This window comes from Rhinolophus sinicus, chromosome 3 (assembly GCF_057876585.1).
Source record: "Rhinolophus sinicus isolate RSI-liver-muscle chromosome 3, RSI-T2T, whole genome shotgun sequence".
NCBI classification, from domain to species: domain Eukaryota; kingdom Metazoa; phylum Chordata; class Mammalia; order Chiroptera; family Rhinolophidae; genus Rhinolophus; species Rhinolophus sinicus.
Genome location: NC_142503.1, coordinates 156396564 through 156420806, shown reverse-complemented (window position 1 = coordinate 156420806; position 24243 = coordinate 156396564). Strand labels below are relative to the sequence as shown.

At 47.4% G+C, this 24243-nt stretch overlaps 2 protein-coding genes across 5 annotated transcripts in view; one reads left to right on the top strand and one right to left on the bottom strand.

The window, feature by feature from the left end:
• The window catches only part of RASL12 (RAS like family 12), a 28894-nt gene extending 17023 nt beyond the window's left edge, over nt 1-11871 (top strand). For both annotated transcript variants that reach the window (XM_019748683.3, XM_019748682.3), the window contains exons 2-5: nt 263-319; nt 6201-6274; nt 6981-7171; nt 9903-11871. In XM_019748683.3, coding sequence (XP_019604242.2) covers nt 263-319; nt 6201-6274; nt 6981-7171; nt 9903-10278 — 698 coding nt within the window. In that variant the 3' untranslated portion in view covers nt 10279-11871. The remainder of the gene's footprint in view (nt 1-262; nt 320-6200; nt 6275-6980; nt 7172-9902) is intronic.
• SLC51B (SLC51 subunit beta) lies at nt 11826-19858 on the bottom strand. 3 transcript variants are annotated; one of them, XM_088797295.1, is made up of 5 exons: nt 19415-19858; nt 16349-16449; nt 15784-15994; nt 14466-14556; nt 11826-12138 (listed from the first exon to the last, which is right to left on the bottom strand). In XM_088797295.1, the coding sequence occupies exons 3-5, from the start codon at nt 15878-15880 to the stop codon at nt 11874-11876; spliced, it is 453 nt and encodes a 150-aa protein (XP_088653421.1). In that variant the 5' UTR covers nt 15881-15994; nt 16349-16449; nt 19415-19858; the 3' UTR covers nt 11826-11873. The 3 variants fall into 3 exon arrangements, with proteins under 3 accessions (XP_088653421.1, XP_019604244.1, XP_088653422.1); XM_019748685.3 differs by lacking the exon at nt 16349-16449; XM_088797296.1 differs by lacking the exons at nt 16349-16449; nt 19415-19858 and adding an exon at nt 18264-18616.
• Nucleotides 19859-24243: the final 4385 nt, after the last annotated feature.

The following is a 24243-nucleotide window of genomic DNA, read 5'->3' as shown; positions in this document are numbered from 1 at the left end:
CTCATTGCTTGAATTGCCATTAAAACAAACAAACAAAAAATGTCGCAGGATGCAACTGGAGGGACACAGTTCCCCATATTTCTGGTTTCTTCTGAGCCTCTCAAACCACCTCCTCAGCTTCCAGCTTCATTCCCCCAGAGACTCAAGCTTGGTGTCAGCCAGGGCTAGATAAGGCGTCCCTAAAGTGAAAGAGGCAGCCTGCAGGGGTCAGCAGCCAGACACAGCAGGGGAGACTGAGCCAACTTCTTTCTGCTTCTTGCAGCCCTGACCGTGAAGTTTCTGACCAGGAGGTTCATCAGTGAATATGACCCCAACTTAGGTAAGGAACTATTCCTCCCCGTTCCTCACTCTGTGCCCCACTTGGGTCCCCCCATACACACCTACCCCATGGTGGGCCCAGGTGTGACCTGGACCAAACATCTGGGAGCAGAAGGGAGGAGCCACCAGGATGACTCAGCCCATAGGGGAAAATGTTCTAAGTGCCAGAAATACACCCTCCACAGCCCACCCCAGACAACTTGGGGGCTTGGCCAAATTCAGAGAACTGTGTGATTTGCCTTTTTGGGACTTTTAATAAAAACATAGCAGAACATCCACATCCATTAAGTGTTGTTCTTCAAGATGGTCACTCAATGTACTTTTCCAGAAAAGCTGAACAAGACATTTGAGAAATTCTCTAGTGGGACTGGCTTCTGAACCAGTTTTTGAACCACAAAAGAAAACAAGTCTTGTTTTATTGCCTTGTCATGGTGTTTTAGAAAAAGGGATGGTCTGGTGTCAGTCAGAGGTGAGTTTATATCCTGGCTCTGCCACTAGGCTGTGCAAACTTGAGGCAGTCACCTAAACTCTCTGAGCTTCTGTTTCCTCATCTGTAAAATACGTATCTCAGAGATACTGTGAGGATTAAAGAAATAACTCACGTGAAAGATCTAGCCTAGTACTTGACCCACAGAAGACACTCAATGCATACTCACACCTCCTTCCTTTTCCTCAAATGGCTTCCCATCTATGGTGGCTGAGATTCCCTCAAATTAATCAGATCAGTGTTTCTGAAAATTAATTTTAGCAGCAGGACCTTTTCCTCAAATAACCTCTTACATAGAACCCTAATAGCTAAAAGAAATAAAAGCAGGATTTGATTAGTATACATGTAGCCTAAAGCTCACATCTGTAGCACTTGTTATTGTAAACCGTCCACTGAGAAAAATGGGTGCCTAGATACTCTTAGCCTTTTAAAAATGAAGGTTGAAATCTTGGATTATTTTCCCGATTCATAAGAATTGAATAAGGTATTTGTGGGACCCCTGAGGATCCCTCCCAGCCAGGGAACCCAGGGCTCAGGGGCATGGATTGGAAACCTCCACAATACAGCACTTCCTGCAGCAAGCCTTTGAAGGAATGCCACTGTGACACCTGGAGGAAAGAGCTCATAGTCCATTGGCGCCAATCAGCCCCTCAGTTCAGTCTGGAATTTTGAATCCATGTTAGAGCAGGAAGGGACCTCAGGGCTACTGTGTTTCCCCGAAAATAAGACCTAGCCGGACAATCAGCTCTAATGTGTCTTTTGGAGCAAAAATTAATATAAGACCTGGTCTTATTTTACTATAACATAAGACCGGGTCTTACATAATATAAGACCAGGTCTAATAATATAATATAATATAATATAATATAATATAATATAATATAATATAATATAATATAATATAATTAATATAATATAATATAATACCAGGTCTTATATTAATTTTTGCTCCAAAAGACACATTAGAGCTTTTATTTTGGAGGAAACACGTATTTAGTCCAATGGATATTTTCTTTGAGTAGCAGAATCCTTTCTTCCAAGATCTTAAAGAGAACCTATTGTTGAACAGAGAAAGTGGAGGGGCTCCCCTGGTTAAGTCTATTGTGCAGGACAAGTGACTCGCCAACACCCCTAAGGGGTTTGTTCCTGAGAGCTTGGTTCACCACCTGTGCGTTGACACAACCCCTGGTGCTACAGTGGAGTAAATAAACCTAAGGAGCTGAGGCTTCTGAGCCCAGGTCACACTGCAGGTCTGAGGGGAGCCCATTTGTTTAGCAGAGCTCAGTGCTATGGGAGTGGGACACAGGATGCAATTGTGTGCTGGTGAGGGCGGGAGGTGTTGGGAGACGTCAGAACATGAGTCAGATGGAGTGGGGGAACTGAAGACAGTGGGGAGGTGGGGGAGTCAGGAAGGAAAGGCACACAAGCAGGGGTGTCTGGGAAGGAAAAACAGGGATTCCCAAGGATGGTGCCTCAAAAGACAGATTCTGCCTAGCTCAAACACTGCATGGGGCATGCGTATACTAAAACTTATTCTCTGTCTAGCTGAAATTCAAATTTAACTGGGCATCCTGTATTTGATCTGGCACCCTGCCTCCAGTCTCTTCCTCCCTGCCTTCCCAGTTCATACCCTTCATGCACGGTCCCACCAGAGGAGCCTATTGCAGTGGTGGTTTGAGCTCCCTGGTTGAGTAATTTTGGAGTTCTGACCTGGTAGTGGAATGTGTGGTCAGACTGTCTGGGGGCTAGCAGCACCACAACGGTTAGTCACCCCACTCCGAGAGCCTATGTGCTGGAGAGATGACCAGATGTTCTCCCCTCAGCCGTTCTGGGAGGCCCGTCCACTCCTCGAGGGTTCTGTCCCACTGTCTGAACTTTCTGGCCATATCTCATGGTTGGTTCCAGCAACAGCAGGGACTCTGGAAGCAGAGCCTTTCCTTCTGTGGAGAAAGGTCTGCTCATCCAAGGGCAGAGTTAGCCACTAGGAGATGGAAAACAACTCTTTCCCCTTTTCAAAGGTCTTCCAAGAGCTTGAGCTCAAAGGGAACCTCTCGAGGGTGGGAACCTGTGTAATTTGTTTCCGTTTCCAGCATGGAGCGCAGTACTAGGAAAAGACAGATGCTTGTAAACATGAGATTTGACTTTGATTTTAGAATTACCCTTTAAAGAGCAGCTCCTATTATTATCCCCATTTTACAGGTAAAGAAACTGAGGCAGAGGGGGCTCAGTGATTTGCCTAAGATCATGGAGAACCTCAGGTACAGAGGAAGATGAGACACCATTCCAGTTTCTCTCCACTAAGGGCAGCCTCATGTTATAGAGGGCCTGGAGTCAGAGGCCTGCATGGCTTTGAGCTCTCTGTGCCTCAGTTTCCCCATCTGGAAGATACAGCTACTAGACTGTGCTCTATTAGTTTTGCCTTGTTATGGGTTGTAACTATTAGAGCTAGTAGGAGCCGAGAGATTCAGAGCCTGGGAATGGGCTTTGCCTGTGCTGAGCACAACAGTAGAGGGGGGCGGTCTCCAGGAGAACATTCCCTTAAGAGGGCCTCACCTGGCTTGCCCAGGACAGAATGATGGCTTCTCTCTTGCTCTTATCCTGCTCCAGCAAGGACACAGGCACCATTTCTGAGTCATCATCCTATATACACACTGACCTGAGATCCTTTGGTGCCTTTTAAAAAATTATTACTGTCAATGAGAGAATTATTACTGTCAATGCTTTGGAAAAAGAATCTTCTCTGCATCAAAGTCCACAGAATATCATTTAGAACTAGGAGTTATGAGGCCCATATATTTAAAGACACCAGAAGGCCCTGAGGGCAGGAACTTGGTGAGAGGAAGACAGGACATTACTGTGACTTGGAAAGGAGCCCCCACCCCCCAGAGTCACCTCACTTGCAAAGGGGGCGGAAGTTGGATAAGATGATCTTTGAGCGTCTTCCAGCTCACCTGTGCATGTCCCACATCCTCACCTGGACTTGGAGCCTCTGCTCTTCCCGTGTACTCTGCCCAGATAGAGCTGGAGGATTGACTGGTCCACTGAGCAAAGGGGCTGAGGGAGTCCCACTGGGGAGGCAGCCCAGCCTAGAAGACCTGAGTTCAGGTTCTTTCTACTGATAGGTGTTGTGTGGCCATGGGTGAGTTTCCTCCTTCTCTGGCTCTCGCCTCCCTGTTGTCTCTCTACAGCAGAGCCAACAGCAACTTCGAAAGGCTGTTCTACTGCAAGGGGCTGCAGGACACCAGGGCTGGGCTGATGTTTTTCCTTGACTGGCCATGACACTGCCTATTTCGGGATGGGAGCTGTGAAGTACCTAAAAGGAGTGCATTAGACAACTTGGGCAGGAAAAATAAAGAAAAATCTGAATAAGATGTAGACATCTAGGGGCAGCTCTTCTTGCACCAAATATAGTTAAACATTTGGGGCATATTTTCCATTAGACTTTTTTTTTTTTTTTTTTTTTTGGTTGAATAAGAGAGGCATTTATCCAAGTCCCCAAAGCAGGCTGGGGACAGGAGCTGTCTGTGATTTCTGCTGGCTGCTAGTGGACCTGGAGTGTGTCCAGGCCTGGCTTGGTGCCAGTGGCCCTCAGAAGTATTTGACTCAGCCAGGGTTGGGCGGGGGGGGGGGTCTCTTCTCACAGTGGTTGCTGCCAGGAAGGCAAGAGGGCCCCAGTTCTGCCCAGAGGGTCTTCTTTCTTCTTTGGGGTCACCTGGGGCACAGGGTCACCCCGAGAAAGGTGAGGACTAAGTGTTCTCACGCACGTGGGCCGGTGGCATGGGGTACGGTGGGGTTAGGGAGAGTGTTTGCCAGTGTCGCAGCAACATCCTCTTTGCATACCTGGCAATATGCTGCTTTCTCAGGTTTGAGATCACGAGAACTAAAAAAAGTAAAAACTCATGAAATCCAAATAAGGTCAGTATTTTAGTTTGTAGTGTGCTGTCAATGTCTGTTTCCTGGTCTTGATCGTTGTACTATGGTTATGTAAGGGGTAACATTGGGAGGAACTGGGGGTTGGTACACAGGAACTCTGTACTGTTTTATAACTTCTACATGCTTCAAGGATTATTTCAAAATAAAAAGTGAAAAAATAAAAATCACCTGGGAATGTGAACCTGCCCTGTAAACTTTGGAGCACGTGATCTCCATTGTCCTCCACCAGGTATTTGGGGTGGCCTGGCCCTTGCCCATGGGCCCATCCAGTTCTCACACAGCCGTGTGAGATAGGTGTCCCAGGGCAAGTTCCCTCCTTCTGTGGCCTCCCCTCCCTGTCATCTCCCGAGAGTGGAGCTAACAGCAAATGTTATCACGTTATCCTTGTTTAAAATGAGGAAACAGCTTCACAGAGCTGAAATGACTTGGCCAAGTCACCCAGCTAAAAAGTAGCTGATGTGGGGTTTGATTCCACCCCTTCGGCCTAGAGCTTTTTTTTTTTTACATTCACTTTTTTTTTAAATTTTATTAGTTTCAGGTGCACAAGACAAAGCAATACTTAGACATTTATCATTTATATCCCTCACACTGTGTGAACACCCCTCCCCCATCCACTATCCCTCTGACATCGCACAGAGCCATTACATTTCCACTCTCTATTCCTAATGCTGTACTCCGCTTCCTGTAACCATATACATACATATATATACATATATATGTATAAAATTATAGTTGGCATTCATTATTGTTCAGCTTCAGGTGTACAGTGCAAAGATCAGACATCTACATCACCCCTGAGGTGGTCTTCCAAATGGGACACGTGTCCATCGGATACCCTACAAAATCTTTACATTATTGATTACGTTCCCCAAATTAATTTTCAAAACCCTGTGTCAGCCTAGAGCTTTTGACTATACGAGATTCCTCTGCTTATTTTGACAAGGGTTATTTGTAAAACCTTGAGACTTCAAAACAGGGTCTGATCCCCACCCCATCATGTCCTGTGCTTCTCTTTTCCGGTCCCTTCTCCCACTGGGGGCAGGAGGATTGTCCTTAGGGGCTTCCTGTGGCCTGGGTACTGTGGTCAGAGGGGTGGAGGGTAGAGAAGCTTGTTGCTCAGGAGGAGGAGCTGGCAGTGCAGCTCCTGTGGCCTCTGTTGCTACCTGGCCGTGGGCTACACACGCCATCCTGCTGGCTTGCTGGGCGGACCCCGAACACAGTGCCATCTCCTGTGGCATGTTCTGTGAGTGGCCTCTTGCTCTGAGCCCTGGTAGGAGGTTCTGCCCATGGCCTCCGTGTGGGTGAGAACCAAGTCTCTGCAGTGGTCCCAGCTCAGCCAGCCCTGAGGCAGGTCCTCTCGGCCTGCACAGGGGTGCAGCATAGAGGGAAGCTGGGACTCCGACCAAGTCCATCATCCATTGAGCAGTCTGTCCTACCTTTCACCTGGATGTCTGTGTTTCAGAGGACACCTACAGCTCTGAGGAGACTGTGGACCACCACCCTGTCCACCTGAGGGTCATGGACACTGCGGACCCGGTAACATTACACCCTTAGAGCTGAGTCAGTGCAGCCTCCTGAGAAGTCCTGGCCCCAGAGTGGGGGCCTCAGATGGGAATATGTATCCCATTTAAGCTACAATTTGCTGTGTGACCCTAAATAAGGCTCTGACCTCTCTGCGCCTGAATCTCTTCCTTTGCCAAATGAGCAGAGCTGGGGTGGGGCCCGGGGAGACCTGATGCTCGTGGGCATCAGCTCCGAGATGCTGTGCTCTGGGGCTAGATGCTTTGCACATGTGGAGACAGGTGCGTACACATGTTCACACCGAGGCTCCTCTCGGTCCAAGTTCCCTGCAATGCACACATCTGCCCCTGTGTTCTCACTATCTCCTGCCAAGGCTGGATGCCAGTTATTCTCCAAAGCCAAAGGGGCACCATGAACCTGACCCAAAACCAGTGGTGCCAGAGACAGCCAGGTCTCTTAGGGTCCATGCTAGAGTCTTGGCTCTGTGCCCCCGAGGCCAAGGTCTCCAAGTCTCTGCCTGGGTGGTAGGAGGGAGACTCATGAGACAATGTCTCCTTTCACACCAAGCCAAATCCACACTCAAGTGCCCCTTTGACAAAGGCTCTGCTGGGGAACAATATACAAAGACCCAGGGAGTGGGGAGGTGGGATGGGGTAGCTCAGGTGAAGGCCTTTATCCCGACCTCCTCTGACCCTGACCAGGGCTTGCTCCTTTGCCCCAGGACACCCCCAGGAACTGTGAGCGCTACCTGCACTGGGCCCACGCCTTCCTGGTGGTGTATAGCATCGACAGCCGCCAGAGCTTTGAGGGCAGCAGCAGCTACCTGGAGCTGCTGGCTTTGCACGCCAAGGAGACGCAGCGCATCTACCCCACTCTGCTGCTGGGCAACAAGCTGGACATGGCCCAGTACAGGTGAGCATGGCAGTTTGTCCCATCACTCCAGAGCTCCCTTTCCTCATTTGTGAAGGGCCAGTGTCATCTTCAGGGATTCTTTGGCTGCTAAGAACAGTAATCTCCTTGAATTTTGGTAAAAGGGGGTGCGTTCCAAGGGTAGGTGAGTGTGGTCTTCCAGGCAGCCAAGGACAGGAAGGGGAGGGCATATGGGCAACACAGGCTGGACCCTGAAAGGGTCCTTCCTTCCTTCCTCATGGGGCTCTGTGGACTCTCTCGGCCTCACCTTTTTTGCCTGAGTCTATATGACCGGTTCCTGATCGCTGCAGCTGGCTGGTCATTTAGTGCCAAATTCCAATTCTAGGAAGAGAGGGTCGGATTGGTTTTTTGGGTCAGATGTCAGCTCTGGTCCAACCAGCTCTTGCCTCACCCACGCATGGCCCCCAGGCGGACTCCCCCAGCTGGCTGTGCTAAGGGCAGTTTCTCTTAGAAAGGGTTGGACTTGAATTAGAGGTCAGACTGGGCCAGAGGGCAAATTACCATGAATGCCACAGCCAATTTTCCTTGGCTAGCACAGTGTTTTAGAAGACCTGGAACTGGAATGCTCTGAGCTAGGGCATGCTCTCTCTAGCTGACCACAGGGGTCACCATTCCCCATGGCTTACCTCCACGCTTTCCACACATCATGTTGCCTGCCTGGCCCCCGAGGCATTTGAGACTGTGACACCTCCACTTGATAAGTAAACCCACTGGCTTCCTCCATCACTGACACTCATCCTATGTGGCCAGTCCACCTGCCAGGTATGGCACCTTCCACCAGCTTTCTACCCGTCCCTCCTGGCTCATGGCTGGTCACTCTTGCTTCCCTAGGCCCCAAAGGCACATTGATTGGTGGTAGCAAGGAGGGGACCCTTTGTTTAGAACAGGTCAGATGGGCAGTGGGAAAAGGGGGGTAACAGTCTCATGAAGGGAGACCACGGTAGGGACCTTCAAAGGCAGGCAAGCCCTCAGACCAGACAAATTCCATTGCAGGAAATGAGGGAAGTAGTGTGATCTTCAAGCCAAAAAGAATAACAGCCACCAGAGAGCCTAGAAAAGGGGTGAGAACACTGGATTGTGATAAACCAGTTTTCAGTATGAGGAAAAAACTAGACCACTCTTTTGATCCCAATCTTTGCCAAAGGGACAATCTAAAATTTGTTTGGGAGCAAATAACAAAGAGTATGGGCTCAAATGAAGCAGCATCAGTTCCCTAGAAATAAGTCATGACCATTTATCCCCATCTCCTTCTTTGGTCTGGTCCCGAGGTTAGTGGATCAGGATTCAGTGGACACTGAAAAATCTAACTTTTAGCGGAGCATTGATCAGTGTCCCCCATAATTATCTTGCAGCTAAAGGGTAAAATGTGGTTTAGAGCAGTGATTCCCAAACCACTGATAAAATTTTCACCAGGCAGCAACAAAAGAGGAGAAAGGATAATGTCCCATGCCTGTGTCACCCATTCACACCCATGCATGCATGGGGTCCTTGTTTCTGAAAATTTATTATTCAAGCCCTGCAATGACCAAGTTCAGATTCAAGTTTATTATACAAGTAAATCATACTAAATATTCCTTCAAAAGGAGTTCCTCAGAAAGCGGGGAGCTTGCAGACAGTACACCAGCCCTGGGTGGGAAGGGATTAGGCGCTCTGACCCTGACCCTTTTTTGTCCCAGCCACACCCTCTGTCTGGTACTCCCCTGAGCAACTAGCCCACTCCCAGCCCCCTGCTCCTGCCGAATGAACCTTGGCTCAGAAACCTTTTCCCACCTGTACCTATCCTAGTGTCCCATCTCTTGGGCTGTGCCATTGTCCTCAGGAGCGGTGGGTGGGGCAGCTCCATGGGGTGGGGTGGGGGTGGGGGGTCAGGAGGATTCAGCCACCGGAATCTTGGTTTCAAGACTTCACTCCTCTGGACATCAGATCTACGCAGGAACCAGTCTTCTTTCTCCACTCACCTTGATTCCCACGGCTTCTAGGTCAGAAGCTTCCAGGACCTTTCAGTTACAAATATTTGATCCCATCGTCCCTGGAGGTGGTATAGGACCAAGCCGGGACTAGGTGCTGCTTCCTCTCTCCTTTTCCCCATCCTCCCCACGAAATGTTGTCACCCTTCTTCTCTCTTGCCCCTCCCCTGGGCAGACAGAAAAAACTCCTTACGAGGCCTGAGAGCTCTGCCAACCACAGGCGTCCTGAGTGACCCCGGCCCTCCCTGCCTCTGTAGACACTGTGGTCTCACAGCCTGCAGTCCAAACCACGGCCTTTCTCTAGAGTTGATCCCATAAGCCAGGACTGAGGGTGGCTCACTTCCTGACTGAGGGCCCCGTGGGAGGGTGGAAGAAAAATGGGGCTGGACGTGGCCGTCTTCTGCAGGCGATGGACAGGGTCTAGGCAGGGACTTTGGGCCAACTTCTCCCTTACCCTCCATCTTGGTCTCAAATTCTGGTTTTGGTGACATCAGCCACCATTTATTGAGCACTGACTCTGTCCCACTACTGTGTCAGGCACTCAACACAAATTGTCTTTCTTAATTCTTTTAACAACCCTGAGAGGCAGATGTCATTATCCTATTGTACTGATGAGAAAACTGAGCCTTGAAGAGATGAAGGTGACCTAGATCATTGAGCCAGTAAGTCGGGGGCTGGGTGTAGACCCAGGCCTGCCTGACTTGGATGCATGTTCCTGACCCCACCCCAACCTGCTTCCCCACCAGGCAGGTCACGGAGGCAGAAGGTGCGGCCTTGGCAGGCAGGTTTGGGTGCCTGTTTTTCGAGGTCTCTGCCTGCCTGGACTTTGAGAATGTGCAGCACGTCTTCCATGAGGCAGTGCGGGAGGCACGGCGGGAGCTGGAGAAGAACTCCCTGGCCCGGCCCCTTTTCATCTCCGAAGAGAGGGCTCTGCCCCACCAGGCCCCACTCACTGCCCGTCATGGGCTGGCCAGCTGCACCTTCAACACACTTTCTACCGTCAGCCTGAAGGAGATGCCTACTGTAGCCCAAGCCAAGCTGGTCACTGTGAAGTCATCCCGGGCCCAGAGCAAGCGCAAGGCTCCCACCCTGACCCTATTGAAAGGCTTCAAGATCTTCTGAGGGTACCCACTGAGGATCCCATGGTTGGAGGCTGGGCAGGGCTGCAGGATGGTGGCTGACTTCTCGCCACCGGCTTTCCCTCTGATAGAACATCGCCTGCGCCCTCTAGTGGACACCTGACCTCTGCTCCTGCCCCAAGCAGTGTCAGACACCCAGTTCTCTGTATAAGCTGGAGGGACAGGCAGGAATGCTGCTCCTATTCCCTTCAGGACCTTGGTTTCCATGGTAACCACTGTATTCCCTGACCTTGAAGGGAAATAGCCACTGGAACAATCCAGACACCTGGGTCAGCCTTAACCTGGAGGAAACTGCGGTGTCCATTGTGGTACCACCCCTTTCTGCTCCAGCTGTAGCCAAGCCAGATGTGGCCCCTAGTGGACAGCTCTGGGTGGACAGTTCCAGGAGGCCCTGCGTAAGTGTAGGCCTGAGAACATCCTGCAGGAGGGACATCCCTCAGGTCCTGTGCCACCTGGTGGGTGGGAAGGGAATGCAGCTGCAGGTTTTGGAGGGCCGGAGCCTGGCTGTCCCATTGTCTTTTGGCCTCACAGAAACTCCAGGCCACAAACCCCACAGTTTATCCAAGTAATATCTAGTTTAATCCTATGGGACAGCCTGTAAGAAGTAAAGTCACAGGAAGGGCTATTTCTAGTACTTTGCCTCTCAGTGAGGGCAGAAGGGAGGGGCTGTGAGTTGTCCAGTGTAGGGGGCCTCTAGTGTTTTCATCAGGAGGCAGGGCCCCCTTACTTTCCCCCCTTAAATTACAGGCTCTGTCCACAGATCTTTAGGACCAGCCTCCTCAGGTGTAATGATTCAAAGCTGTAGAATGAAGTCGTTCTTTCCAGTGACAATGACCCAGGACTGCAGGAGCCCATATCGGGCAGTGTCAGACATCCAGTGGGCACTGTCAGCCTGTTCCGGGCTCGGGGAGAAACAATATACGAGTTCGTCGGCAGGGCCCAGTACCCTTGACAATGGGTCTGCATGTGCAGAGTCTTCTTTTGTAAGCTGTAATAGAACGTAAAGCATTATTGGTTCATAAAGCAAATCTTTGCATAAATTATTTGGGGTCGACACCACAGCTTATACCACAACTGTGGCACAGACACCAGTCAGGACACTCCCTCGGGACCCATGGTTAACAAGAGGAGGGTCTCAGAGGCAGGGAGAGCCATTGTTTTCTAACTCTGTTTACCACGGGGCCCCTGGCCCAAAGGAAGTCTTTCATGGATCCTCCGCAGATGAGCAGATAAGGGAGAGGGCTTGGGTGGAAGGAAGGCTTGGGAAGGGGATTCTGAGCCCAGAATCCTGCTTGTACCCTGGCAACAGTTCCAAGAACTTGGACTGAAAACTACAACTGTAACCCAGCCTTCAGCCCCATTCTATAGACGAAGGAGCTGAGGTCAGGGAGGCTGTGAACTCCTCAAGACCACGTAAGGAGTCCTGGCCAGGCTTCCTGACCCACAGGCTGCCATGGATTTTGCACTTCCGCTCCAAGCTGCTGTGCGGATAACCACCATCTGAACAAACTATGCAATTCCGACTCCCCATATCCAGAAGCATTTTAATAAAAAGGTGTTTCTTTTCATGACACAATTTTAGTTTGCTGGCAGTTCTTTCATTTCAGCTGCTAATGACATGGGGCACTGGTCTGCGTTCTCACTCTCAGATCCTTGTGGGTCTGTGAGGAGAGCCTGTGGCGCACCCCTCTCTTTTAATTCAACTTCCACCGGGTCCACATTGAGCTTTTCTGAGAGCAACGTCTCTCTTAGAATGTTCAGACTGTTGTCATCTTTGGTTCCGGCCTCCGCCAAATGTAGGGCTTCTGGAGTTTGTTTTTCTGATGGCTGCATCTTTTGATTTCTGGGAAGAGAGAAAACACTGTTGAATGTGAGTTCCCTGAGCTGGGGTACTGAGTGTTTGGGGCAGGACTGAGTCTCCCAGATGCATTAGAGAGTTTGAGCGGGAAAATCCAGGAGGCCAAGGTTTGGGGGAGAGAGCCAAGATGGCTTGATGTCCTTTCAGCAGAGAACAGCTTATGCTTTTCTGTGTCAATGTGGCTCAAAGAAGCACATACCTGGGACATACATTTAAGTCTCCTGATGCTGAGTCCTGTGTTTTCACCAAATCCCATTTTCTCCTCTCCCAGGACTGTCATCCTACTTAGTAGGTCCTTGTCACCCCATACCATATCCCCAGACAAACTGCAGGAAATTCTAAGGAGTCTTCCTGCCTCTAGGTACCTACTTCTCCAAACCCTCCTAAACACACCAGTCATGTTGCTAAAGCCCCCGCTCAAACACCTTCAGTTGCTCCCCACCTCTCACCTCCTTAACCTGGCATTCAAGATCCCGCCTTCCTTCCAATAACTCCCCTAAACGTCCTCCCGCTGAGGTTGTTTGACTCAGGGTCCACTTCCTGGCCGGAGTGGAGGGACCCAGCTGTGGTTAGAGCTGACTGCCCAGAGTCTGCTTGGGCCGTAGGGGAGGCCGCTGTATGTCTGCCGCTCGCTCGGGTGGACAGCAGCCTTGTCTCTGAGTTGACCTTGAGGGGGATGCTTCCTGACAGGGTGAGATGCAAGGTCGCATTCTTAGAGGCTCCACCTCTCCGGGTCCTTCTGTAGCTTACAGCTAGTGTGATCTTGCTAAAACATAAGCCTTTCCTGTCCCTGTACAAAGCCCTTCTCTGAATATCCATGAGCTAGAACCTGAACTCTTAAGATCGCCCCCAGGTGTGTACACTCTCGGTCCGGCCACGGCCACGTCTTGGCCTCCCTCTCCCCTGTACCCCTCCCCCTCCTCACTCTCCACGACACAGCCACACAGGCCCCTCCTCCCGCCTCGAGTTCGGTGCGTGTTGTCCCTTGGTCTGGAACGCTTCCACAACCCACCCTCCCTCTCTTTGCCCTGAAAACCCCAGATCCCAGCTCTGTGCTCCCACAACACTCTGCAGATCCGACAGTCACCGTCTGTCACTCTGAGCTACAGTCATCTCCCCACCAAACTGTAAATTGCACAAGGCTGGGACTGAATCTGTCTTGGCCACTACTGTGGCTCCCATCTCAGCACAGAGCTTGGCCCAGAGCATGTGCCCAGCTCTTATCTGTGGAATGGATGATGAAGGGTCCATAGCAGCTCGTAACGACTAGTTCTCAATGTGAACTATGTGGGGTATTTCTTTTTGCCTTTGTAGCAGAAATGTGAGGAAGATTCATAGATGATACAAAATATGGCACAGAAGAAAGAGCACAGACGTTAGGCCAACCCTTCCATGGATCCTCAATGACCTTGTTCTGTACAACGGGAATAAATAGCTTGTGCCTGCCCCACCTTACAGGGCTGTCTTGAGAATCAAATGAGAAAATGTGAAGGTGCTTTTAAAATGATAAAATATTATACAGATTTGAGAAAGGGATTCTCATTATTGTTTCAAAATTACTGAAAGTGATGACTGATGGGTATATAGTAATTGTTAAATGAATGAATGGGGATTAGTGAACCAAACATTTATTGATTGCTGGGACCAGACACTGCCAGTTGCTTGGGGAAACAAAGTTGAGTCAAATGTGATCCCTGCCCTCAAGGAGCTCCCAAACATTAGCCCTAGAATCATCTAGACAGTTTAACCAAATGCCACTGCCCAGGTCCCACCCCAGACTATTTGTGCCAGAATGTCCAAGGCAAGGCACAGCATTCTACACTTTTAATATTTCCTCTCAGGTGATGTCATTGTACATCCAGGGTTGAGGAGTATTGTCATTATAAAAATGTTAAAATTACCCCCCCGGAGCCTCTGTGGCTCTCAGGTCTCTGTCTGAACCCTGCATTTGACCTTAGAGCAGGGCAAGGCTCTCCCCTGTAACAGCACCCTTAACAATCCTAGGAGGAAGGGATTGGTTATTATCGCCATTCACAGGAGGAGACACTGCTAGTGAGTGGCAGAGCTGGAATTTGAACCCAAGCCTATGGCTCCAGAGCTAGAGACCCTGACCCCTGAGACATACCAGCCCCTGCCCTGCTCACTGGCCAGGGGTGGGGGTGGGAACTGGGGACAGTTGCTGGTTTTTCAACAGTTTTGGGTTCTCAAAGGACCCTGAAGGCTGCATTTGGCTGACTTAGAGGGTGGACAGCCAGGCCCATAGATGATTTCTCTTGAGAAGGCAGGGCCCTACCCCCAGATCAGCTCCTCACCTGTTTGCCTTGATGCTCCTTTCCAGGAGGACGATGCTTATCACGATCACCAAGCCCATCAAGACAAAAATGGAAATATTCCAAGGAGAAGCTGGGGAGGGACACATAGAACAGAGCCTTGAGCAGAAGCAGGGTGCCCCGCAGTCCCACTAGCAGTTGGCGCCTGGTCGCAGACACAGCTCAGAGCATCCATTGTCCCCTGCTGTGGACCAGGTATTATAGAGAGACTCTAAGTAAGGTGAAGATGAGACCCTTTCCCTGCGGGAACTCCAGTGTGTGTGTGTATTGGGGGGGGGGGGTGTGCAGTAACAATCTCTGCTGTGGAGCAGCCCAATCTAATGGGGGATGGCACTGCAATTGGATAATAGTGGGGTCCAGATAAACTTCACAATCTTCAAAGTTTTGCCAGGGACTGGCATGAAGTGCAAGGAAAGGGAAGGAAGGAAGGAAGGAAGGAAGGAAGGAAGGAAGGAAGGAAGGAAGGAAGGAAGGAACAAGAGAGGGAGAGAGGAAGGGAAAGAAGGAAGGAGAGAGGGAGGGAGGGAGGGAGGAAGGAAGGGAGGGAAGAGTGGCAGTTAAACCGGTTTCAACAACTGCCCACAGATAACGCATAAAGTGGGTAATATGAATTTGGCTAATCCAGATTTCTCCACGCTGTACCAAAATGAGGCAGGATCCAGCCTCACAGCTTTTGCGTTTGCTGTTCTTCTCCACATAATCTGCACAGCTGATTCCTTCACGCCAGCAGGCTTTGTTCAAATGTCACCTTCTCAGTGAGGCCTTCCTTGACCACATTACCTGCCCTTGCTGCATACTTCCTATCCCCTTTCTCTGCTTCATTTTTCTCCTCACTTTTGTCTCTTAGCCCTGGAGTCCAGAAAGTTTAACAAAATGCTACTGTCCAACTCATCCGCGACACTATGCATTTTGGTAATTTATTTTGTTTAGTTTCTATCTCTTTCATAAAACATATGCTCCACAGAGGCAGAGATTTTCATGTTTCATTCACTACTGTAACCCCAGTGCTGAGGCCAGTGCTTGGCGCACAGAAGGAACTCAATAAATATTTGTGAGTGATTGGCTGGATGAGTACATGAAAGGCCACACCCCGCCCGTGGGGTGAGGAGGGTGAGGTTCAGCCATACCCCGCTGGGTACTGACCCCCTCAGCCTCAGGCCCTGTCTTGGAGGAAATGTGCAGCCTGCCTCGTAAGAGGGGGCCGAGTATGAGGGGACCAATATGGAGGGGGGCTTCTGCCAGAGTCCACTGTTTGTGTTGAGAGCACACACACTCCAGACACCCGTCCCCCGCCACTTACCATCTTCTACCCGAAACACCCAAAGCATTTCTTCCAGCAGCTCCTGAGGCACTGCAGTGCCACCCAGGGCTTGGGTAACTCCCTCACCGTGGTCCATGCCCCACTTCTGATTATGGGACGTTTCTGACAATGAAGTCCTTAGGCCTCTTCACTCCCCAGCTGCCCTTCTGGCCTCCTAGATTCTGGTTCCTGAGCAAAGCCCTGCAGACCCCTGGAAACAAAGCAGAGAGCATGACCGGATATCCCACCCCAGTTTGACCTCCCTTCCCTCCCAAACCCAGTTCTCTGGCCCCAAGTTACAGGACCAGAACAGCCCGACTCCAGAGCAGGTAGGGTCTGGAGAGGCAGAGACTATAGAAGTAGGAATCATGAATTTTTATTAAAACCCATCACGCGTGGGGAGGAGCATTGACCTGGGAGTGAGGAAGACCCTGCCACTGACGGGCTGTGGGACCCTTGTAGGGGACATCTGCCATGTTTGCCTGACTAGCATCCCCACCCAGCTTCCACTGCCCACAGCTCCCTCCTTTACCCCAGTTCCTTAGCAAACTGTCCCATCCCTTGCCTTTGGTTTTCGTGTGGCAGTCAATCACAGGACCATGTCTCAGGACAAAGTTTGGGCTTATCACAGTCACTCTCCTGGGGATTGGCATGCCTGTGACTCAGCTGAGAACAAGAGAAAGTGCCAAAAAAAGTAGCTGCCAACTGTTGCTGTCGAGAGCTCCCTTTCCTCAGCTACCATCCCTACACCTAATTGGTCAGTGCTGCCCTCAGTTCAGCAACCCTCTGATAACTTCTTTTTCTTTTTCTTTCTTTCTTTTTTTCCGACCTGTCATCAGAATTGTTTTCTGTTTGTAGTGGAAGAACCAAAATCCATGCTTCCTGGCTAAATCCCTTTATTAATTTGAGCCTGTTTCCATCCCCACAAAACAAAGCAGGTTAAGGTATCTGTGTTTATCAGATCTCAGTCAGATGTTGAGACCTAGTAATACAAAATAATGAATCATTTCAATTTTGGATTTTGACACAAGACCAAATCACTATACCAAGGGATCAGAACAGAGATTTCATAGAAATCTATGTATACATGGGAACTCAATATACAATAAAGGTAGCTCTACTAACTGGTAGGGAAACGAGGAATTATTTAGTAGAAGGTTCAGGAAAAGTGGCACATTGTTTGGAAAAAAGGAAGCCTGGATACACATCCAACGAGCAACACATACGAAAACAGACTCCACAATTAAGGGCCTAAAGGTAGGAGGAAAAATATGAAATTTTAAAAAGTGGCATAAAACTTCTTAAGCAAAAGCTCAAATCATTCAATAACAACAACAAAAAAAAAAACAGATGAATTTGATTATATCAAAAATAAGATTATTTGTTCAATGAAGAATACCATCAATAAAGTAACAAACATCTTTTCGATTGGGATAAGACACTTGCAATGCTTAAAACCAAGAAGAGGCTGAGATCTAGAATATACAAAAAGAAGCTAGGAACACTAATAAATGGGTGAAAGATCTAAACAGGCAGTTTATAGGAAACCCAAAAGGGTAGCAATTATGTGAAAAAAATGCTTAAACTCTTTGGTAATCGGAAGAATGAAAATTAAAACAACAATGAAATACCACTTGACAGCTATTAGATGGTCCTAGTTTGGAAAGTGGGGGGTGCTGTGTGTTGGTGGACCTCTAGGTCATAGCCTGATGCACTGATGGAGAGTGTAGACTTGGGCAGCCATCTAGAGAGCAAATTAGTCATGTTAATGGACATACCCCATGACACAACAGCTCTGCTCCTGAGTGTATACTCTCCCAAAGAAATTATCCCCAAGGGTCATAAGGAGGCATACTATTTAGGAAAATGCAAAACATACGTACATTAAACACACATTTTACAAAAATACATTTAAAAAAGACACGTTATACACATTAGGATAGTTCTCTCTGGGGGAAGAGGAGAAAGGGAACAGGAATGGAGGTAAAAATTACTAAAATAAAACAGGAGGAGGGTTTTGAACAGACCAATCATAAAACCATGTCATGGGGCTAATAATAAAAGGCAAAGAAAAAACAAGAGGCACCAAAGCGTTCTCAAGTCCCCCCGACTCTGACACTGCCTTCCGAAATAGCCTTTGGAGGCTCAGCCAGGAACATTCAAAACAACTGCATGGCAAACAGCCATACAGAAAAACAGAGCACTAAAAAAAGACTAGATTGACATCAGAGTTTTCGTCAACTCTAAGTGCTCTGAGAAAACGGAAGAAAACATCTACAGGTTTTGAAGGAAAATATCTCGACACAAATATAATACTAAGTTTTTCATATATATGTGATCATTCATGGGTCACAGGGGAATAGGAAGTCAGGGAGAAAGAAAGACCTTGATTAGACGTCTAAGGACTCAGAGGCATACTACCTCTTTCCCCTTTTGAGGGACATGTGTATATATACAGAACAATGGAAAGACAAACTTACAGGGATGGCTAATCAATGTAATCTTGTTTCCAGCTCCAACAGCCTGTCCAGAGCACTTGCTAAGAAGGGTTGTGACTTTCTGTCCAATCTCAGATGCAGGAGTGCCTGGATTAATTAGTAACAATGGCCATAGGCCCCTATCCCATATGCAGACCCCCCCCCCCACACACACACACACACACAGAGTAAAGAGTGTAAAGGTTGAGAAACCAAACACCGACTCCCTCTGGGGAGGTGGGATGGGACCTAGACACATGGGAACACTTCTGTATTGTGTACAGTTCTTCTGAGTACACACTACCTTCATAAAAACAATACATGCAATTACATTTTTAAAAACGTACGTACTTTTGTATGTATTTTAAATGCATATATTGTATATTTGTATGTGTTTTAAATGTATGTTGTTGAGACAACAACTTCAATTTTGGATGTTTAATTAAAGGAACTAATCATGATGTCAGTTCTTCTAACTTGATCTATAGATTCAAGGCAAATGCAATCAAAATCACAGCAAGTTATTTTATGAATATCAACAAACTGATTCTAAAGTGTATATGGAGAGGTAAAAGATCCAGAATAGTCAACACGATATTGAAGAAGAACGAAGTCAGAGGACGGATGCTACCCAACTAACTTCAAGACCTCCTATAAAGCATCAGCAGTCATGACAGAGTGGTATTGGAATTCATCAGAGAAGTGTCCAAACTTGCATGTGGGCTGATGTCCACAGTGCAATGTGTGTTTTAAATATGTTGTAATAAACAGATACCAACCAACAAAATGACAGGAGGCATGCAAGTCCAGAAGCGAGAGTCAGCCCTCCTTGACTGTGTGAGATGCCACAGAAACAAAGACACGTTTCCCTCAGAACACTTACCCAGTTTCCTTTTAGAGTGAGCATTGTATTAATATCCCTGCTTTTAAAAATTATTAGCTACGTTTCATGATTTATTTGGATTTCATTTTTCCATTAAAGCCTTTTTCCTGTCCCAGGAATCCCATCCAGAATATCATATTGCTTTTAGTTGTCCTGTCTCCTTAGACCCCTCTGGGAGAGTCCTACATTGTAAACAGGGCATAACCATCTGGATTGTGATTCCTACCGAAACCCTGGGCTACCATCCCCATGGGAGGTGGAAGGCACTTACTCTGGGTCCTGGGTGCCGGTGGCCTGCCTTGATCTGCTGTTGGGAGCGACACTGATTTCTGTGTGTCTTCTTCCTCCTCTCACAGGAGCGCTGGATGGTCTTTGCACCTGAGTGCTCTGCAGGGCTGTCACCTGGAGGGCAGTGCTGCAGCCTGTGGCGGCCCAGCCCATCTGGTAGCTCTGCTCTTATCACACACCCAGGCCTGGAGCCTTCTCTGCTACTCTGGGGTGACTGACCTCTTGAATGAGTGGCCTCAGACGGCAAACAGGCTCCACCCAACTCTCACAATTTGAAAGAACCAGCAGCCCAATGCATTCCTTCTTATATGTTGGCCTCAAGTAAGAGTAAATATCCAGACCCTCTTGCTAGCCCAGTGGGATAGGCTTGGGAGGACCCGCAGTCTGAGGATTCCATCATTGCAGGAGGACATGTGATATGCCCACTCCACTCCAGGCCTCTGTCTCCTGGTATTATCAATATTTAACCATGGAGCAAGGAGCCAAGCCTGCCTTTTGCAGACTGTGCTTTCTCACAGTGAACGTCATGGCCTTATATGAATTCCTCACAAGAAGCTATAAAATGAGACCGTCAGAGGGCTAGGAGTGGGGGAAGGCAAGGCTAGCGAGGCTGTATGAGTGACCGAGAAAGGAAGAAGCAGGCCAGGGCCAACAGCACTGACACGGAAGGGCTTGGCAGGGAAGTGGGAGCAAAGTGCTCCTCCCATGGGGCCACATATATTCCATTCTGATCATCAGTGGGCTCTGGCCTTTTCTACTAACTGGCTCCTTGCATCTCCAACAAACTTGGAGTTGGCTTGGCAAGGAGTGGGATTTCCATTTCACAAATGAGGTAACAGGTTGAGTAGGGTCAAGTGACAGGTGCAAGTTCCTCTAGTTGTTAAGCACTGGCCAACAGTGTGGATGACAGCATAGTGCAGAGGAAAGGAGACCCAACAGGGAACCTAGAGGCCTATATGGAGCTCCAGCAGCTCATTATTTTGTAACTCATTCATTCATTCATTCATTCATTCAATAAATATTACTTGAGTACCTACTACATAGATTCATTGTAAATAAGACAGGCAAGGACCCTGCTCTCCAGGAGCTCATACTCCAGGGGACGGGGACAAATAGGCAACACAAAAGTAAGCAAAAACATAAATAAGGTAATTTCAGCTAGCACCAATTTCTGTGAATAATTTAAACAGCAAAATGATATAGAAAGAGATGGGGTCTGGGAGCTATGATTACAATATTCCTGTACTGAAAACTGAAGGCCAAGGAGTTAACCATGCAAAGACCTGGCACAGCAGGTGCAAAAGCACCGAGGAAATAATGAGCTTCAGGAGTTTCAGAAACAAAAAGGGCATTGTAGCTAAAGCAAGGTGGTGAGGGGACGTGGCATAGAATAAAGTCGGAGGGTAGACAGAAGCAGATCTCGCAGGGCCTTGTAAAACAGGATAAGGAGTTTGGACATAATGAGAAGCCACTGGAGGTTTTTAGGCAGGGAAGTGACGTAATCTGATTGACATTTATCTAAGATCACTTGGCCTGCTGGATGGAGAGGAGTGGGGAGACCTACTGAGAGGCTGCTGCGTTCATCCAGGCAAGAGATAGTGGTGGTTTGGACCAGGCTGTGGAAGTGGTCAGATTCAGAGTGCATTTTGGAGAGAAAGGCAGCTGATAGATTTCAAGAGAGAGGAACTCAACACTAACTCTCTGAAGCACAAAAGGAATTCAAAAGGTATTTATTAGCTCATATAATTGGGAAGAGCAGGGTGGAGCTAACCTTAGGCAGAGCTGGAACCAGAAACCTGACGATCCTTAGCTCTTTCTCTCTCTAGCTGTCTCTCTGCTTCTCTCTGGGTATCAGGCTCATTCCCACAGGCTGGCCGTCTCCAAGGTGCAGGAAGTTCAGGCTCACACCCTTATAGCTGAAGAGGAAAGGATCCCTTTTATCAACTCCAGTTGATGCTGTGCTAAGGGTCTGGTTGTCTGCCATGTGAAAATGTTAAAAATCGAGAGACAAAGTTGGTGGAAAGAAAAGCAGGTTTATTCAGAAAGCCGGCATTCTGGGAGGATGGCGAACTCCTGTCCAAAGGCCTTCTCCCTGTTCCCAGACAGGTTAGAAGGTTTTATAGGTACATAGGAAGAAGAACAAAGGAAAAGGGGAGTCGGTCAGGCAAGTTTGAGGGCTGACATCCCTTCCTGGAGTCTGGTCTGCTTTAAGATAATGTTGACTGAGGATAGGCCGCCATGGCCTGGGGCTTTATGCATCACTAGTAAAAACTGCAAGGGAGTTACAAAATGGATTCCGATGTCTGGGAGTCTGAGGATTAAGAAATTGCTCTTTCCAGATTAAGATTCTGCTAATTAAATGGATTAACCAGGTCTGTGTAGCCTTGAGAAAGGGAACAAAAACACGGTTCTTAAGTCAATCGGTGAGGGGAGAAACAAAAGAAAACAGCTGAACATCAGTGTAGATCTATTAGGCTGGTGCAAAAGTAATTGCAGTTTAAAAGTTAAAAATAATTGTAAAAACTGCAATTACTTTTGCACCAACCTAATAACTGTAAACTAACTAAGTCTAATTACAAGTGACTAGATAGCGAGCCATGAAGTAAGTAAAACTGCAGACTAGCTAAGTCTAATTACGTTATCGATTTACCGATTTTCACCCTTACACAGTTTTTGGCACTTTCTGGGGAACGACTACTTTAATTGTCTTGGCCTGGGTCATGCACCCATGTTTTGGTCAGTTGTTATGGTCAAGAGTAAGGTACCAGCTCAAACCCCATGCCCAAAATAGCCAGTGCCTGATGTCAAAAGCTCAAAGACATCAGGGCTGAGATTTCTGAGATTCCATCATGGTCCCAAGTAGCTGGTGCAGCCCCTGGCATTATGTTCAAGTTCCAAGAAGAAGAAAAGGAAAAAGAAAAGGACAAATAGGTGTGGCCATAGGGTATAATGGACAAATAATCTACCAGAGTGTAAATCCAAACAACAGGGATTATTATGGACAGGACTGACAGCCCCAAAGGTTTCAAGGTGGAAGAGGCTACTCTGTATTTCTAGGTCAGCCTATTCTGCTCCTTGGGGTGGGCCACCCATCATCAGCTGATGCCAAGAGGGTGGACACGCCCTTGGCTAGCTATTTGGTCTTACCTTGATTTTCACCAGCATCATTTGCACTCAGAAGCCAATTTAATAACTCAGTTTGAACAATAATTATGTCATGTCCCCGGTAGCACATTCTCATCTCAGTGGAGAAAACTTCATGGAAAATAAAATGAAATCTAAAAGTGGTGATGTAAGGAAAGATAACACACAATATCAGAGACACTGCAACTTTAAGATGGTTAAAAAAACAAAAACAAACTGAATGTCCAAGAATAGGGGAGGAGTTAGATTATAGTACTAATGGAACTGCATATTTCTTCTAGAGGCCAATTTTTATATTAAAACCCAGAGGGGGAAATCATAAGAGTAGAATTAGTGAGGGCATATTTGAAAAAGGTAGGACAATTAAGTTCAAAATTATTGGTGCTTAAGCGCTGACTTGATGCTTCCATCTGCAATAGGGTGGTTGACAGGAAGGATGGGTATCTAATGGGACCATCTTTACATTGAGGTAAAATGATCTCAGTAATTAAATGATTTTTCAACAGACATATATTTTCCTGGAAGCATTTCGGAAACATTTGAAAAGTACTGGAAGTTTGGGCAGAAACTGGTATGAAACAATGAAACAAAATATGTGCTTTCTCAATGAAAGTTCATTCTGTAGCTACCACCTTCATACCTTTCATTTTATCTATAGCACTGGAGATTTTCTATGCCATTGGCCCTTTAGAATACTTAATTCTTTGTATGTCTTTGACCCTTTGCTCCTGGTTATAGTATAACCAAATATCTTCTTTAGTCCCTGAATAAATCAAAGTCCAAGAGCAGAATAAAATCAAAGTCTATCAGTCTTTTGTTTTAATTATATGAGGTACTTGTTTAATCATTCCCATACACAGCACTCTGAATAGCCTCGTCTTGAAGAGGAATTGCTCAATAACATGTTTGAGGAATGTCAAACCTGGTAAGTCAACCTTGTGTGTTAATTTTTCTGAATTTTGTTGCTCCCACCTTTCACAAGCCAGTAAGCATTCTTTGAGGGAATGGAGGTGGCATACAGCAGGTCCCAGTGTTAAAGAAAACATTTCAGATAATTTAATTAGGACTATTTCGTTAGTTAAAGTTTTATTATAATCTTGCTACGAGGGGAAAGACCTCTGGTAGTCCCAGTTTAGAAACTCACTTTTTGTGAATGATTAGATAATCACTATTAGACTAGATAAACAACAAAAAGAAGAATGTTCCACTATAAGGTCACTAAGACTCTGGACTGATTTCAGCTGGGTGGGTGGATGATTAGTTTTCCAGAACAAGTCTTAATCCACTTAAAGTTTATCAGAAATTTTTCTAAGCATTTTTACCAGGAATCACTTCTTTCCAGAAGGAATTTGTGAATTAAATCATTCGAAAAGAAAAAACATTCTGTCCTGGATCAGATTTGGGACAATTTCTTTTAAAGCCCTTCCTTTTGGCTCAGATCATTTTAAAAGATCTCTCTTGGTAAAAAAAAAAAAAGACTGTCTCTTTACGTTAATTAAATTTCCTGCCTAGTTTTGATCACTTTTTACATTTTTTAACAAGTGGAGGCAAGTAGGCATACAAAACATACACAGTCATTGTTGCCATAAAATTTTTAATCCACATTGGTATATTCCTTTTTTAAAAAAGCTTTTATTTATTTTAAGTGTGTTTTTCCAGGATCCATCA